The sequence below is a fragment of the Coccinella septempunctata genome, chromosome 2 (genome assembly GCF_907165205.1).
Source record: "Coccinella septempunctata chromosome 2, icCocSept1.1, whole genome shotgun sequence".
Lineage (NCBI taxonomy): Eukaryota > Metazoa > Arthropoda > Insecta > Coleoptera > Coccinellidae > Coccinella > Coccinella septempunctata.
The window spans coordinates 25,327,144-25,342,590 of record NC_058190.1 but is presented as its reverse complement, the minus strand read 5'-3'; the positions used below and the strand labels follow the sequence as shown (position 1 = coordinate 25,342,590).

General features: G+C 35.8%; 1 protein-coding gene across 1 annotated transcript in view; it reads right to left on the bottom strand.

Annotated features, from left to right (window-relative positions):
• The window catches only part of LOC123308434 (DNA polymerase epsilon catalytic subunit 1), a 45,419-nt gene extending 30,300 nt beyond the window's left edge, over positions 1-15,119 (bottom strand). Inside the window, exons 1-8 of the mRNA XM_044891078.1 lie at positions 14,879-15,119; positions 14,700-14,823; positions 14,426-14,644; positions 13,980-14,206; positions 13,178-13,425; positions 7,114-7,501; positions 2,108-2,301; positions 1,712-2,052 (exon numbers count right to left, since the gene is read on the bottom strand). Coding sequence (XP_044747013.1) covers positions 1,712-2,052; positions 2,108-2,301; positions 7,114-7,501; positions 13,178-13,425; positions 13,980-14,206; positions 14,426-14,644; positions 14,700-14,823; positions 14,879-14,970 — 1,833 coding nt within the window. The 5' untranslated portion in view covers positions 14,971-15,119. The remainder of the gene's footprint in view (positions 1-1,711; positions 2,053-2,107; positions 2,302-7,113; positions 7,502-13,177; positions 13,426-13,979; positions 14,207-14,425; positions 14,645-14,699; positions 14,824-14,878) is intronic.
• Positions 15,120-15,447: the final 328 nt, after the last annotated feature.

Here is a 15,447-nt window from a genome sequence, read left to right as displayed (position 1 = left end):
ATTGGATATTCCTGGAGACGAATAACAAATCAAAAAGAAATTTTTCAATTGAAATGTGCGAACCAACAATCTAAAATTCACAATTATGTGTCAATACATCTGTTTGCAGCGATTGCAATTTGAAAATTCTGTATGCGATAAGATAATATTATTTTATTATTTATCTTTCTGAATATGTTCATTCGGAATACAGAAACTAATGATTTTATGAGAAATAACTTCGAAGTACTTTATAATGACCATGAAACACTTCATATCTCCAGAGAAATTCATTTTATGGAAAACGCTAGAGAGACAAAAGATTAATATTCTGATATCGATTAAAATTCGATCTGGGAGGATTTCTTAATTTTCTGAAACTTTTAAGGGTTTTCACACCCAATCTCTGGAACAAAATTAATTAAAAAATTGAAATAACGGATTTGTTCCTGCGTAAATTCTTGCACAATTTGTCAGGAGCAAATCACATTGAAAGCATGACAATTAACGTCAAATAAAAGCTAAAATTCAAAAGATTTTCAGAAATTGACCTTCATCTGATGAAGGAGTCTGATATAGACTTCGGAACGTTACTGAGCAAATCGGTTATTTCAATTTTTTAATTGATTTTGTTCCAGAGATTGGGAGGGAAAACCCTAAAAAGTTTCAGAAAATCAATATTCTGCAAACCCTAGCGTGTGGGATATCTACGTTTTGCTCTCATTTTGCTCTCTTCAAATCTGCAAATAGTTTTTCTCTACCACTTACCGTTACCGAGAAAATGAGAGCAAAACGCAGATATCCCACACGCTAGGGTGAAAAGAAAAAAAAATTTCTCCGGAAACTCGTAAAGTATAAATGAGCAAAACGAACGGACTGATGAGCAAAACGAGTAATATTACACTAGTAGGGCACTTTGAATTGTCTAAACACAATGTACATAGGTGAGCAAAATAAACTGAGTGGTGAGCAAAACGAGGGCATTGAAATTGTGAAAATTCTTTGAGGTACCCCACTAATGTACCACCGCTGCGCTGAAGGTCAAGAGCGAAATCAATTGAGATCGAGGTGTTGAAGAGAAGAGTTTGCGTTAGGTGTTTTACCGTGAATTGGAATTACGACAAGAAGTTTGAAAGTTTAAGGCAAGTCACTTGTAGCATTTTTATTCCATTCGTAGTGCATGCCTGGGGTGATATTTTCACTATATTCCACTTTCTTTAGTCCGTTTAAGCTTCTTCCGACCTGCTGCCCGACAGGCAGTCATTTGGAGGGTCTCCGAGGGGGAGACCGAGACAGGGTGCACTTCAATTGGACCGGTACCAGCCACCGTACCAATTTCCGCCGATAGAGGGAGTCACTTGCCAGGCTTTCAAATTTTTATTTTGATTTAACCGTATTTACTGTCTGTTTTAACCGCATTTTCCTGGAGTGACTGTATTTTACCAACCACCCCACGCTGACCAGTTCTCTAGTTGACATTAACATTTGTTTTACTTGTACAATTTTTTTCCTGTATATAATTAAATTAAGTCGAAATAAAGAACTGAGCCATATTTTAAGCGCCTACTAATATTCCAAAGTTTATCTTCCAGGTCGGTATGCTATATATTGAAATACTTATAATAACCCAATATACTTCTTCAACCCTTCTGTCGTGTTGTTTGCTCGAATTCGAGCACCCACCCAAAACTCAAAGCAAAATAACTTCCCTCGCAGACTTCTTTCGACTCACCTTCAAAGCAGTTAATTTCTCTACTATTTCATTTCTTACATCCTCTAGATTGATAACTTTATCCATTTGAACACCTTCCTCTACTTCAATTGCATGCTGAAGTGTATGCGGCAGTTTCTGAATGAGAGTATCGATTGCATCTGGAACGAGTTTGAATCTACATGGTATATCTGCCCGAAACACCCCAGATTCTAAGGCTTCAACATGACCTCCTACGTAAGTTTCTTGATGTAAGACATGTCCGTCTTCTGTGAGTTTGTTAAGGACTGTTTCCTCTTTATTTGGAAATATAATATTAGCGTGGAAGGCTTCCACCATTAGAAGCGCCTCACAAAGTGTCCCTAAAATAGTCAAAAATTAATCGGACTTGTTTCACCTCACTATAAGAAATCCTACCAGAGCCTTTTCGGAGTACTTCATCCGGTTCACAAGGAATGATTGTGCACAAGGCGAATATAAACGGATGAACATACTGCATGTATAAGTAGTACGTGGCTACGGCATCTGACACCGAATAATTGGAAAGAACTTGGGGAGCGGAAGCAGCTAAAGGGCACATTTCTTCAGGATCGAGTTCCACCGGATCATACCTTCAAATGGAATAATTAGAATGATATGCGAGTACTCATTCATAAATTAAAAAAAATCTGGAAACAACAACTCCGAAGAATTGTCGTTCCGATAATGCGAGCTAGTCATGGACAAGCGTAGGAAATCCCAGAGAAGCTGAAATATCTAAACGTAACAACAGACTGGTATCGGTATCATTGTCCACTCATCAGTACAGTGAAGTACACAGTGGAGCACTGGAGTGCAGGGTGGGCAAAATTCGATAGGATTGAATAACAGCGCTGTAACCGTAAGAGCTAGGAAAAAATGGATGGCACGTTTCCGACCTCGATTTTCAAAAGAGTGTTAATGGCCAAAACCGTATCCCACTATCTTCTTTTGTTTTCAAGTTATAAGTGAAAACTCATTTTTCGGCTTTTCGTACTGGTGGCTCTATTTCGTAAAGTATGAGTGATATCGGAAAACAAATATTACATTCTACAGACTTTTTTTCATGGAGAATGCAGTGGCGTAGTAAAAGATTTTTTTCAGGCCGCCACTTCAGTGATAACTTTTATTTTTTAAATATAAACCCTGTGTTATTCTTACATATTCCAGTACCATATTTTTTCCTAATCCAGAATATATAACAAACGTCGTATCTCTGATTGTTCTTCCAATAAAAAAAAATCCAAAACTAGTTCGTTCTAGTTGGCATGGTCATTTCATTGATAACATGATAATGACCTTTATGTGGTACACTTGTGAAGGTGTTTGAAAAGGCTGTGGTACTAGTGTTTAGATTATCTACTAGTTGAAAATGTTTCGGAACACTAAAGGCAAAGCATATTAGTTGGGGAGTCGACGATGCTAAATCGGGATTCACTGGAGCGTCGTGAAGACCTAGTGGATTTTGAAGATTAGATGGTAGAAAGAAAAAAAGGTTCTATAATGTATGCACTTTCAACGGTGGAGAAAGCGTCTGCAGGGTCTCAAAGATGTAAAAAAAATCGTCATTTGTACATACTCGAGCGTGTCAGATTAAGATACTCTATGTATATGCCCTACGTGTCTCTGATAATCAATTCATGCTTATCTGACAGTTTGCGCGGTGGGACTGGCCCTACGGAAGAGTTGAAAAAAAAATTCCAGCGTGTCAGATTTTTGGAGGATATGTTAATTGGACCCAAAGGAAGCTACTTTTCAAGGGACTGACAATTTCGTTTTGGTCGTTTCGGATTATTCCAAAACGGAAATCATACCTAGTTTGTTTGCATATTGGTAGTTGCGGATGGCGTATCAATTCTAATATAAGAACCATCGATGGCACCAATCACCCCTGGGAAACCTCTGCTTCGATAATAGGGCTCAATTTCATTTTTTTCCTGGCTGTTTGGCCACTTTATAACTTCGGCTGAAAGGTTTGATAAAAAAAATCATTTTATTTATGATTTTTCTCAGGGTGCTTAAAGAAATGTCAAACCTATCCGCCACATCCCTGAAGGAGGCACTCTCATGGCCAGAAAACCACAAAAATACCACGACATACTCAAAAGTCGTTATTTTGCCAAACTCTCCCACCTGGTACGAATAGTACTCAGAATGTTCGAATCTTTCCACAATATTATTCAACACTCCACGTGATACCCTAAAATGTTTCAAAAACTCTATATCACTGAAGATCGCACTGTCTGAATATAATTTTCATTTCTCCGACTGGGTTCTCCTTGAGTTAGTAAGACAAAAATCTCTTCATCACTACTTGATGAGTACACAATTCATCTCTTGAAGAAAATCTAAATACCTCATATTCAACAAAGCAATTAAGTCCGAATATATCCAAAATCAAATGACTTCACCTGTTATAACAGTTTCGAAAGTTATAACTTTCGAAACTGTTCTGATTCTGATCCTCTGCACATGCCCGACAGTTCAGGATTTTTAGTTCACAGCTTGAGTCGTGAATTTTTCAAACGGTCGTGGTTTGATACAGAACGGCCTCTGCGAACAGCCGACTGTCAGTTCTGAATCAGAAATTACGACACAACGAACGCAAATATTGAATTGCGCATGCTCTGTACAGTTCGGGACAGTTTGGGACTACTCTACGAACAAACCTATGGACTATATACTCCCCAGGGGAGCTTAGCCACAAATGCGAAAGGGCAAGGTCAATGTAGAATCAAAGTCTAATCTACATTCATCCAATTGTCAAAATGACAAGGTATTTCTATGATGACAATTTCGAAATTAGGCACGAAAATTTTTGTGTTGTCTCTGACTGAATCTTAGAATGTATTATTTTCCAACGAGTGAATTTTCGCTTCAGCATGTATCGCTAAACACCTCGCATTAATCGCCATATATCTCAAAAACGTTTGAACGTAGAAAAAATTGCTTAGGACGAAATTTGTAAAAAATGTTATGCTCTACAACTTTTATAATGAATGCGAAAACAATTTGAAGCCCAGGAGAGGAGATAATTCAAAAAAACTGATTTTTGTGACCTTTATGGCCAATTTCTATTGTTTCGGCTTGCTAAAACTGTCAGATTATATTTTTTTCGTTATTCTTGAATCATTAGCTTCAAAATAAGATAAAACGCCACCGCGCTCGAGAATGTACAGGGTGGGCAAATTTCGATGTTTTAGCACTACAGCTTTTAAACCAGAGGAGATAGACAAAATCTGATACCCCATTCTCGTTCTCTTTTTCTGAGAAACTAACAAGAGTAGTAGTCATTTTTGGCCACCTTCTTTTGTTTAGGAGTTATAAGCGAAAATTGGAAAAATGGCGATTTCGAAATAAATTTATATCTCCGCTAATACTGATAATAGAGCTCTGAAATTGAAACATTATACAGGCACTTTTTTACGTAGAATCCAGTGGCGTGCTCGCCTTTTTAGCAGGATTTTTAATTACGGAGCTATGAACCAAAGTTATGTTTTTTTAAATGGGAACACTAGTTTTCTGTGCAATTTTTTGAAAGCTTAATTTTTACTGATTCCAAAAATATATAACATCATATGGTTTGTATCAATATAAATAATAGAAAATGGTCAAAAACATTTTTTCCCAATATTTCTATGGTTTCAACTCTAGACGAACACAGAAAAATAGAGTTTCCTATAACAAAAGCAGTCTCCTTCCGGCAATGTCATTCTTTCTATGCTTTTTACCAATTTCCACAAAATTTGAATCCAGATATATTTCATAAATTTTCATAATAAAGAAAGGACTTATAGAAGGAGACACTGGTAATCATACGATGCTTCATTTTTCTATGCTCATCAAAAATTGAAACCACAGAAATAATGAGAAAAAAGGTTTTTGACCATTTTCTATTATTTATAATGATACAAACCCTATGATGTTATATATTTTTGAAATCAGTAAAAATTAAGCTTTCAAAAAATTGCACAGAAACCTAGTGTTCCCATTTAAAAAAACATAACTTTGTGTCATAGCTTCGTAATTAAAAATCCTGCTAAAAAGGCGAGCACGCCACTGAATTCTACGTAAAAAAGTGCCTGTGTAATGTTTCAATTTCAGAGCTCTATCATCAGTATTGGCGGAGATATAAATTTATTTCGATATCGCCATTTTTCCAATTTTTGCTTATAACTCGAAAACAAAAGAAAGTTGCCAAAAATGACTACTACTATTGTTAGTTTCTCAGAAAAAGAGAACGAGAATGGGGTATCAGATTTTGTGTATCTCCTCTGGTTTAAAAACTGTAGTGCTAAAACATCGAAATTTGCCCACCCTGTACATGTGACTTTTTTTTTTGCAACTTTGGCGCCCTCCCACACATTTTCGTTACGCCTAAATTGTCAGATTAAGAAAATAAATACTTTTCAACATGTAATTACCACATGTATCTTAATCTGACACGCTCGAGTATGTAAAATGATTTCTTTTTACTATTCTGACAGGCTGTCCTAGACAATTTTCCCTATATGCAGATCTAATTTTTGGTAGAGGTACTCTACAGGGTCCAAGGTATGTCCCCTTATATTAATCTGACACGCCCGAGTAAATCCCGAATTTCCCTCTTCGGCTCCCCAACTATATGTCATTTAATAACCTGACACAATTTAGGAGCATAAAGTTCATTATCATATTATCAATGAAATGACCATGCCAACTAGACCGAACTAGTTTTTGATTTTTTTTATTGGAAGAACAATCAGAGACAAGTATGTTATATATTCTAAATCAGAAAAAAATATGAGACTGCAATATGTAAAAATAATATGTAAAATATGTATATTTGAAAAAATAAAAGTTATAGATATGATGATATAGTTATATCACTGAAGTGGCGGACTGAAAAAAATCTTTAACTACGCCACATTCTACATGAAAAAGTGTCTGTAGAATGTAACATTCGTTTTTCGAAATCACTGATACTTGACGAAATAGAGGCACCAGTACGAAGAGCAGAAAAATGAGTTTTCACTTATAACTTGAAATCAAAAGAAAGAGGGATTGCGGTTTTGGCCATTAACGATCTTTTGAAAATCGAGGTCGGAAACATGCCATCCATTTTTCCTTAGCTCTTACGGTTACAGAGCTGCCATTCAATCCCATCGATTATGCCCACCCTGTACACAGTACTTCAAGCGCTAACCGGGCACATCGGCAATATTAAACTAGAAACCGATTAGATTTCATCCAAGCTGTGGTATACTGTTAATATTGTCATCAAATCTCTATGATGCGAAGATATACTGGGTGTGCTATTAGAAATAAAAAAGTTATTGCAGGTGTCTGAAAATCTTCAGGAAGGAAGTTCCTTGTCGGAAAAGGAAAGATGCAAATGTTCAACACAAAATTATGACTATTCTTACCTCAACTTTGCTTTGGCAACAGCTTTCAAATTTTGTGATCCAACCGGTAAATAAGAATCTCTTTTTACCCAGCACAGACAATCCATATGCATTGCAGGTCTGCAAACATATATATCCTCCTTATTTCGACTGAAACCTATTTCAGTTTTCATATCCAAATCATAAACTGCCGCTCTAGCTTCCAAAAAAGGCCAATCGAAGAAATCCCCGTTGTAAGTGACGAAAATATGGGGTCTGATGTCAATTATGTGTTCGAAAAATTTTGTAATGAGCGCTCTCTCGTTCACTTCATTAAAAATGGTGAATTTCCCTTCATATTCTGGCTTTGGAGTGTATTCGAAATCTTCAATATCAGATGATAATATTTCTCGGTTTGTTATAAGGAAACCTGAAAAAATGCGATAAAAATTTTGCGGAGGAACTAACAGCACATTATTCAAGATAATTTTTTCAGTTCAGTTGTCCAATTCTTCCAAAAATATTATTTTTTGAAGGAATTAATTCATGTATATAACACCCGTTGATATAAAATCAACAAATGTTACGAATAATCGAACTAGCCAACCAGTATCACCCAAAGTATTAACAGAAATGCCATTCTGTCAGAGCAACACAACTCCCACCTCGGCGAAAATTTAACGAAACTCTTTATTCGATTTCGATGGCTACAGTGAAGGAATACACTCTAGCGCTATCTGGCAGAAAACGAGGTCCAACTCAATTCACTTTCTAAAATCTCAGAGTGGAGATGGCAGCATTTCTCCATTTGCTTAAATTCTCAGATTGCAACACTGAGGTCATGCAATAAAAATTTTTCATGTCATTTATTGCTTAATATACAAACTACCAATCACAAGGTATTAATAATTATGAGAATAATAGAATAATAGAGAAGGGAGAACAAAAACAAAGAAAAAACAAGAGCAAAAAGGGGAGAGTATGAGGGTGAAATGTCTTTTTTAATCATCTGATGTTGGGCCCTTCTGTAAAAAGTTTTTTTATCAATTTATTCGAGTGATCCTGTAGTCTTCCTTGGTAGGTAGGTCATAAAACTTCGGATATATAAAGCATCTGGAGGTCGTCACGCATTCTTTGGTTAGTGACATACCATGGAGCATTGGCAATCAAGCGAAGTGTTTCAGATTGAAACCTTTGGATGATGTTCCTTATGAATGGCTTGACACACCCACAGTTGTATGCCATAAGTCCAGATGGGTTTAAGAACTGTCTTATACAGCAGCAGTGTTCTGGATGCTTAGTTTTGATCTTTTAGCGATAATCCAGTGAATTTGTCGAATTTCCACATCAAGCTGTTTTCTTTTGGTTTCTATATGTTTCTGCCATGTGATACGCAATTCCAGGTGCATTCCAAAGTATTAAAGATTTGTCCTTGTCGATATAGTAACAACATTTAGAGTTAATCTGTTTTGATGCGTGTAGTAAAAACTACTTGTGCCGATTTGTTATGGTTTAATGTCATCCTTCAGGTTTCATGCCAATTATTCAATTTATCAAAGTGTTCTTGGGTATATCTTGAGGAGATATTTGGATAATAATTGAAAGATAATATTGCAACGTCGTTTGGGAAGTGCTTCCGTCATATCGCAGTGTAGAGTAAGTACAGATATGGTCCTAACACACTACCTTGTGGTACACTAGACTTGATGGACAGTCTGACAAGATGTTATTGCAGTTTCTGTCAGTACGATATGATCTCACAATTAGGTAGTACTCGTTTAGTTTTGTTTTAATCTTATAAAATAACCCTCCATGCCATATCTGATCAAATGCCCGAGAAATATCCAAGACACAGTTGCTTTTTTCAAGAAAGTTAGCAATCAATCAATGCTGATTGTTCATCCTCTTGAATTTTTTGAGGAGTATTCTCTCGAAAATGTTTATTGGTAGTCGAAGGAGACTTATCTGTCTATATGAGGCTGGTTCCAGTGAAGGAATACCGATGGCTCAAAATATGGACAATTCTCACAGACGCAGTTTTAACATGATCAACTATTATACAGGGTGGTCCAGATCGTAACCAAGAAATTTTAACCACGTGTTCTACATCAAAAATAAGCCCTAGTTTGTCATATAAACATATGTCGAGAAATGTTTCCTCTCCAAGATACGGGGTGCTGAAATTATAGAAAAAAAATGTTTTTTCTCACACAGCTTGAAATATTTTCATGAAATTTGAGAAATAGGTGTTGAGCGTCAAGGAGCACTTTTTGCATAATATCATTTCTTTTTTATTCAACCAGTGGCGTCCGTACTGCAGCGAGAATGAATATTTTCAGATAAAACAATGATACGCCACTGGTTTTTTCGACAATAAAAATTACTATTTAAATCCTCATTTAATTTGGAGCAAATTCGGTCTCTTGACTTTCTGCTGTACGAGGCACCGTTTCCGGTTAAAAAATAAAACACGTTCTCATGCATAAAGAAATCGCCACAATTTGATACAGCAAAAATAGTCTTATTATTATTATGTACCTACCATATCAAATTTTGGCGATTTCTTCATGCATGAGAATGTGTTTTATTTTTTTAACCGGAAACGGTGCCTCGTAAAGCAAAAAGTCAAGAGACCGAATTTGCTCCAAATTAAATGAGGATTTAAATAGTAATTCTTATTTTCGGAAAAACCAGTGGCGTATCATTTTTTTATCTGAAAATATTCAGTCTCGCTGTAGTACGGACGCCACTGGTAGAATAAAAAAGAAATGATATTATGCAAAAAGTGCTCCTTGACGCTCAAAACCTATTTCTCACATTTCATAAAAATATTTCAAGCAGTGTGAGAGTTATTAATAAAAAACATTTTTTTTTCTACAATTTTAACACCCCGTATCTCGGAAAGGAAACATTTCTCGACATATGTTTATATGACAAACTAGGGCTTATTTTTGATGTAGAATACGTGGTTAAAATTTCTTGGTTACGATCTGGACCACCCTGTACATTGAATGAGGCATTGGGTTCAGTAGACTAGGGTACTATCATCCGAGCATCGATGAGTACAGGTTTTATCATATTGTCTATGATCTGCTAAATAGATACGCCCCTCCATCATCAAGATATTTTAGATGGTATCCATCCTGGTTCTCTCTTCCTTCTATTGAGGTCTTAAGAGAAAAAGTCAAATCCCATAAGCGTTGAACAAAACGCTTATGGGAAATAACATTGTTATTCTGCGTACAAGCTTCTCAGAGGACGTGCAAAATATCTCATAAATAAGGATTACGAAAAGTTCATTGAGGGTATGGAAACTGGTATTAGACAGGATCTGAAGATATTCTGGCTGTACGTGGGTGGCAAAAGGCACTCTGCTTGTGTGCTTGACTGTATTAAATCTCTAGACGGCTACTCTTCTCCGACTATTTTGGCTCTGTATTTCTACCTTCCAGTGACACACGCTCGGACGACAACTCGAACACACCTCTACATATGGGAAACTACACAATAAGCAGCGACAAGATAAGGAAGAAGATCTTGGCGATGTCAAAAGAGGTGACTGTTATGCTTGGTGGAGCCTTTGTTTATTCTGTTCAACAGAAACTTGGAAGGCTGCTTTCCTCAAAGGTGGAAGTGCTCCAATACAGTACCGATATTCAAATCCGGTGACAAAAATGTCCTGGAGAACTAAGGACTCATCTATAAATAATGCGTGATTGGGAAGCTCTTGAAATGGATTATAACCGACTTCTTGTTTTTCGGAGTGAGGAATACATTAAACATTGAGCAACGTGGATTCGTAAAGCAACATTCGGTGGATACCAATTTGTTCATATTTGTGGATTATGTGCTAGGGAGTATGGACTCCGGATATATAGTCAACTCCGTGTATACGGATGTTAGTAAGGCCTTCGATAAGATTGACCACTCAATCTTGATTTCCAAGTTGGCTGGGCTGGGTGTGCGCGGAAAACCCCTGCGATGGTTTGAGTCCTATTTGAGCAATAGGTTTCAGGTGTTGGGTCCGCTCCAAAAATATTCCCATAAAATCAGGTGTGCCTCAAGGATCTCATCTTGGCCCATTGCTCTTCATCCTATATGTTGATGATATTTCTACTTGTTTTAGGTTTTGTAAATTTCTTATGTAAGCTGATGAACTAAAAATATTGTATTAAACATTTTTCGATAGAGTGAAAATTCAGGAGGCCTTGAACAGGTTCGCGTTGTACTGCGAAAAGAATCAGCTATTTCTCAACCTTTCTAAGTGTTGCTCCATCACATTTACTAGAAAGCCTGACACTACAAAAGCGAATCGTATCTTTAGAACCTCATACGAGTTTAGGAGTTCCTTTGTATCGCGTACAGAGGGCAAAATTGGTGATACCTGAACTACAGCTTTTTAACCCAACGAGATAGAGAAGAACAGCGGCGGCTCGTGGGCCTAAGAATCAGGGGTTTCCAAAATTAAAAAACTATTGATTCTATTGAATAAGAAAGGTACATTTACATATGTGTGCTTGGGTATTTTCGTGTTTTTTAATTTTTTGTGCCAAATGACCCAAGTCAGCTATCCACGCTGGTTCGACAAGACTGCGGACAAATAACAAGGAAGGAAAGCAAAATAAACGATCCGTCTCTGGATTTACACTTTATAGTTTGGGTTAAGTTAATTTCAGGTTTTAGTCTACCAGTGTTTTTAACTTGGAGTCTTTCTTCATAACTCAATGATTTAAAATTTTGTTTTAAATATTCCATAGTAAATTTTGTTGCATCCCTAATGCAAACTAGACTCAAGACACAAAACACTACTTGAAATGAACGTATAATTCCTACTTCAATTACGTCGCGCGTATTTTACGGATAAATAGTCCGAACGTGATATCTATAGTTTTCACCGTTTGTGCACAGCGGAGTTGTGCTCCCCTTTCAGTTAAATCGGCGTATATCCCCCTCCGCCCGCTCATGGAAATTGTCTAGCAATTCGTCGCTAACCCCTCCTCCTCATTCGCACGTGCAACCGACGTAGGCGGCAGGGGTAGAGTAATGCACTGCAAAGTGTTCGTTATCTTTTTTTTTATTGTATGTAGTTTATTGGTGGATACTCTTTTGGATTCGTCCCGTTTGTATCCCAAAGAAATAAAAAAATAAATAATGATATTTTGATTTTCTATCTGCAGTGTTTTTGGATTTTGCTAGTTACTCTGGGTCACTGTTCATGCTATCAAGAACTCTGTTTGGATATGGTAGTGCTACATTGGATGGTCTTCTTGTGGAAATCCTACGAACAATTCTTGTTTCTGCTGGATATTTATGCTAGGTGTAGATGCACCATTACCATTCGAACTGTGTGTGGGCACCTTTATGTAATTGAGAGTATTTTCTTTCTACGGATGTTAACACTATCACAATGATTAATTTATCTTCTGTTGTTTTCTTTTTATTTTATTTCCGCTTCGAGCGGTAATATAGGCGAAAAACGAAACTTTTCTTAATGGGTTTGAGATCTCAGCCTTATAGACAAAATCTTCAATTTTTACTTTTTAAATCAAATGCTTATGCATGTAACTTGTACACGAAAATATTATACAGATACTCACTGGAGAAAGATAGAGATATTTCATCCTACAGTTGAACCTCCATAAAATTGCTACAATGAAAATTTGAAATTGGATCTTCCAATAAGAGAGTGATTTCATTTAACCCGACTAGTATACCGATATTGAAAATTGCTCTGGACGGTTGCAATAATAAGTCCAGTCAAACAGTGCAATAATCAAAAGTTGTGCATTATGACAACAAATGATCCAGTGCTGAACTAGAACAGAATGCTCCACTTTAGTCACAGATATTTGTTCAAACTGTTACCTCAATATCCTTTGTTTTAAGTTTATTCACAGAGATAATCAGAGTTGGGGACTGTGTGAAGCATAGTTGCCAATAGTTTGATTATTATCAAAACTTTCTGATAATCTGGTAATTTGGAAAGTTTGTAAAATTCATATTTTTCATATGTTAAACCAGATTTCGAAGGATTGGTCGTGATCAGAAAGAGGCTACCTAAGATGTTAAGACATCTAGAGAAAACGAACTTAAATAAAAGACATACCTTGCCCATCTATCATATAAGATATCATCATAATTTGATCAGTGTTGGCATCTGGAAATTTGAGAGGTAGCTTCGTTGTCTCTATATCGTAAGCTAATACTATAGGTTCGGGACGTTCAATGATATCACTTCTCAAACTGATGATGGGAGGATCTGTGATTGATGCTTTACATTTCACAGTATACCATGATCCACAAAATATCTTCAAATCTATAGAAACTCTAACATGGTATGGTACATCATATTCTCTGAAATGAATAATATTTGTATAATTGCAGTCGATAGCCGAACCTCAAATAATTTTTGATTAAGATCATCAATAATCATAAAATATGGACATATTTTAAAAAAGAGATGAAAGATTCATTCTATGTACTGAATCCTTGATCCTATAAAATAGGTGTGCACTTTCTTAAATCTTTCTTTACCGAACTGAGGGTAACTTGAATTCTTGGAACATAGAAACATGAAACAGAAAATAAACATTTGTTGTTTTCTAAAGATTGGAGACTGAGATAGTAACTTATTGTCGCAAATTACAATTGAAAAAGTTGACTCAGACATTGTTGCTACATTCAATGTGAAAAGATAGGAAAGTACTTTTATAAATCTATTCATGTACACCACTGTCTTAGTGCCCCGTTAGACAGAGGAATATTGAATATGTGGACGATTTCAAATCCAGTTTTAGCACTTCAATGGCCATTGTATGTATCTATATTCCAAGCTTGAATTATTATTCACAAAATTACCAGAGTCCATTTGATTTTTTTGACATAAGGCATTGGTTTGCTATACCTACCTTATATCTAATATGTTCTCCATTGGATCTCCTTTACTTTTAACTGATTCAATTTGAATGTTTGCTAAAGATTCTGTTAACATTTCATTATAAAAACTATTTTCATCAACTTTATCTCTATTTTTTCTCACACTTTTGAGTATATCCTTCCTTACTTTGATTAAATCAGTTTGATTTGCAAAAGAAAGTTTTATATATTTTTGTTTGAGCCCAATCAAATGGTTTTGCTGCAAATAAATGAAATTAGGAATCAAATTTTTTGATTAACCTAAGGTCCAATTGCCTATGGACAACCATCATGACTGTCGACCAATGACTATCGTCAAACAACAGCCATGGTACACTACTTGTGTGTTCCTTATGGAACTTCAGACTATTGCGACTGGAGGATCATTATCCATGATAGTCGTTCTGACAAAAACTGACCTTGTCATGTCAGAACTCACCAAATCTAAATCTTCTTTTTCTATTACATTGCATTTGGAAATTGTGCCACCATACTTTTTTATGAGAAATTGACTAATTTCATTGATGTATTCTCTTTTTGTTAGTATGTAAAAATAAGGCATAAAAGCATAAGAAACTTTAAACCTGGTACCATCTTCTTCAATAAAATAAAAATCTACTGCAGAGATTAATCTCTTATCCTCATCCAAAACTTCTGTCTGAAAAAGGAAGATATTTAGTCAAGTTATTATAATATATAATTTGGGTTTTTACTGAATGCATATTGAGAAGAAATCCGGTATGCTCTTGGCAATCTGAAAGCCTTTCAAAACCATATTTGGCATCTATAGCTTCATTTTCAAGAGACAATCGCAATCTGTATTCGGAAGTCTCTTCCCTGAAATTCGAGATTATTGAAAGTTATTGAATTACTTTAGACCAGCAAAATCTACCTTTCAGGAGCCGAATTTCCAGATCGCCCAGGATTTTCGTCCTTTTTATCCTTTTTATCGGATACGAATCTTCCTGAATTTTGAAGGACCATGTTTATTTAATATTCATACATAGAGGTTCACTTCAATTTTCTCGTTTGCCATTCAACCTAATATATTATTGGTATTATATTATATATATTATGAATCAGTTAGTTATTAATGAATATCATAAATATAAATATTGACTTTCAAGTCTTTTAACCTGGCAACTTTCGCGCCATAACATCGAACACAGAGGGATATCATACACAGATTTGATCAAAAGGTCAAATCTTCGAACATTAGCAAAAATTATCCTCTCTGATATTACTATTTCCACCCATGGAAGGCAAGAAGATATATTCTGCAATACAAAGATAATACGTCAAGCTGGATTACATTCGAAACATAAACATACGAAAATATTCAGACAAACCTCTTTGGACAGACTGATAGAGAAAAAATGTTCTATGCTCTGAAATCAGAGGACAGTTGAAAATTCGAAACTTTTAAATTAGAAATATCTGTCTGTTAAATACCAAAATAAT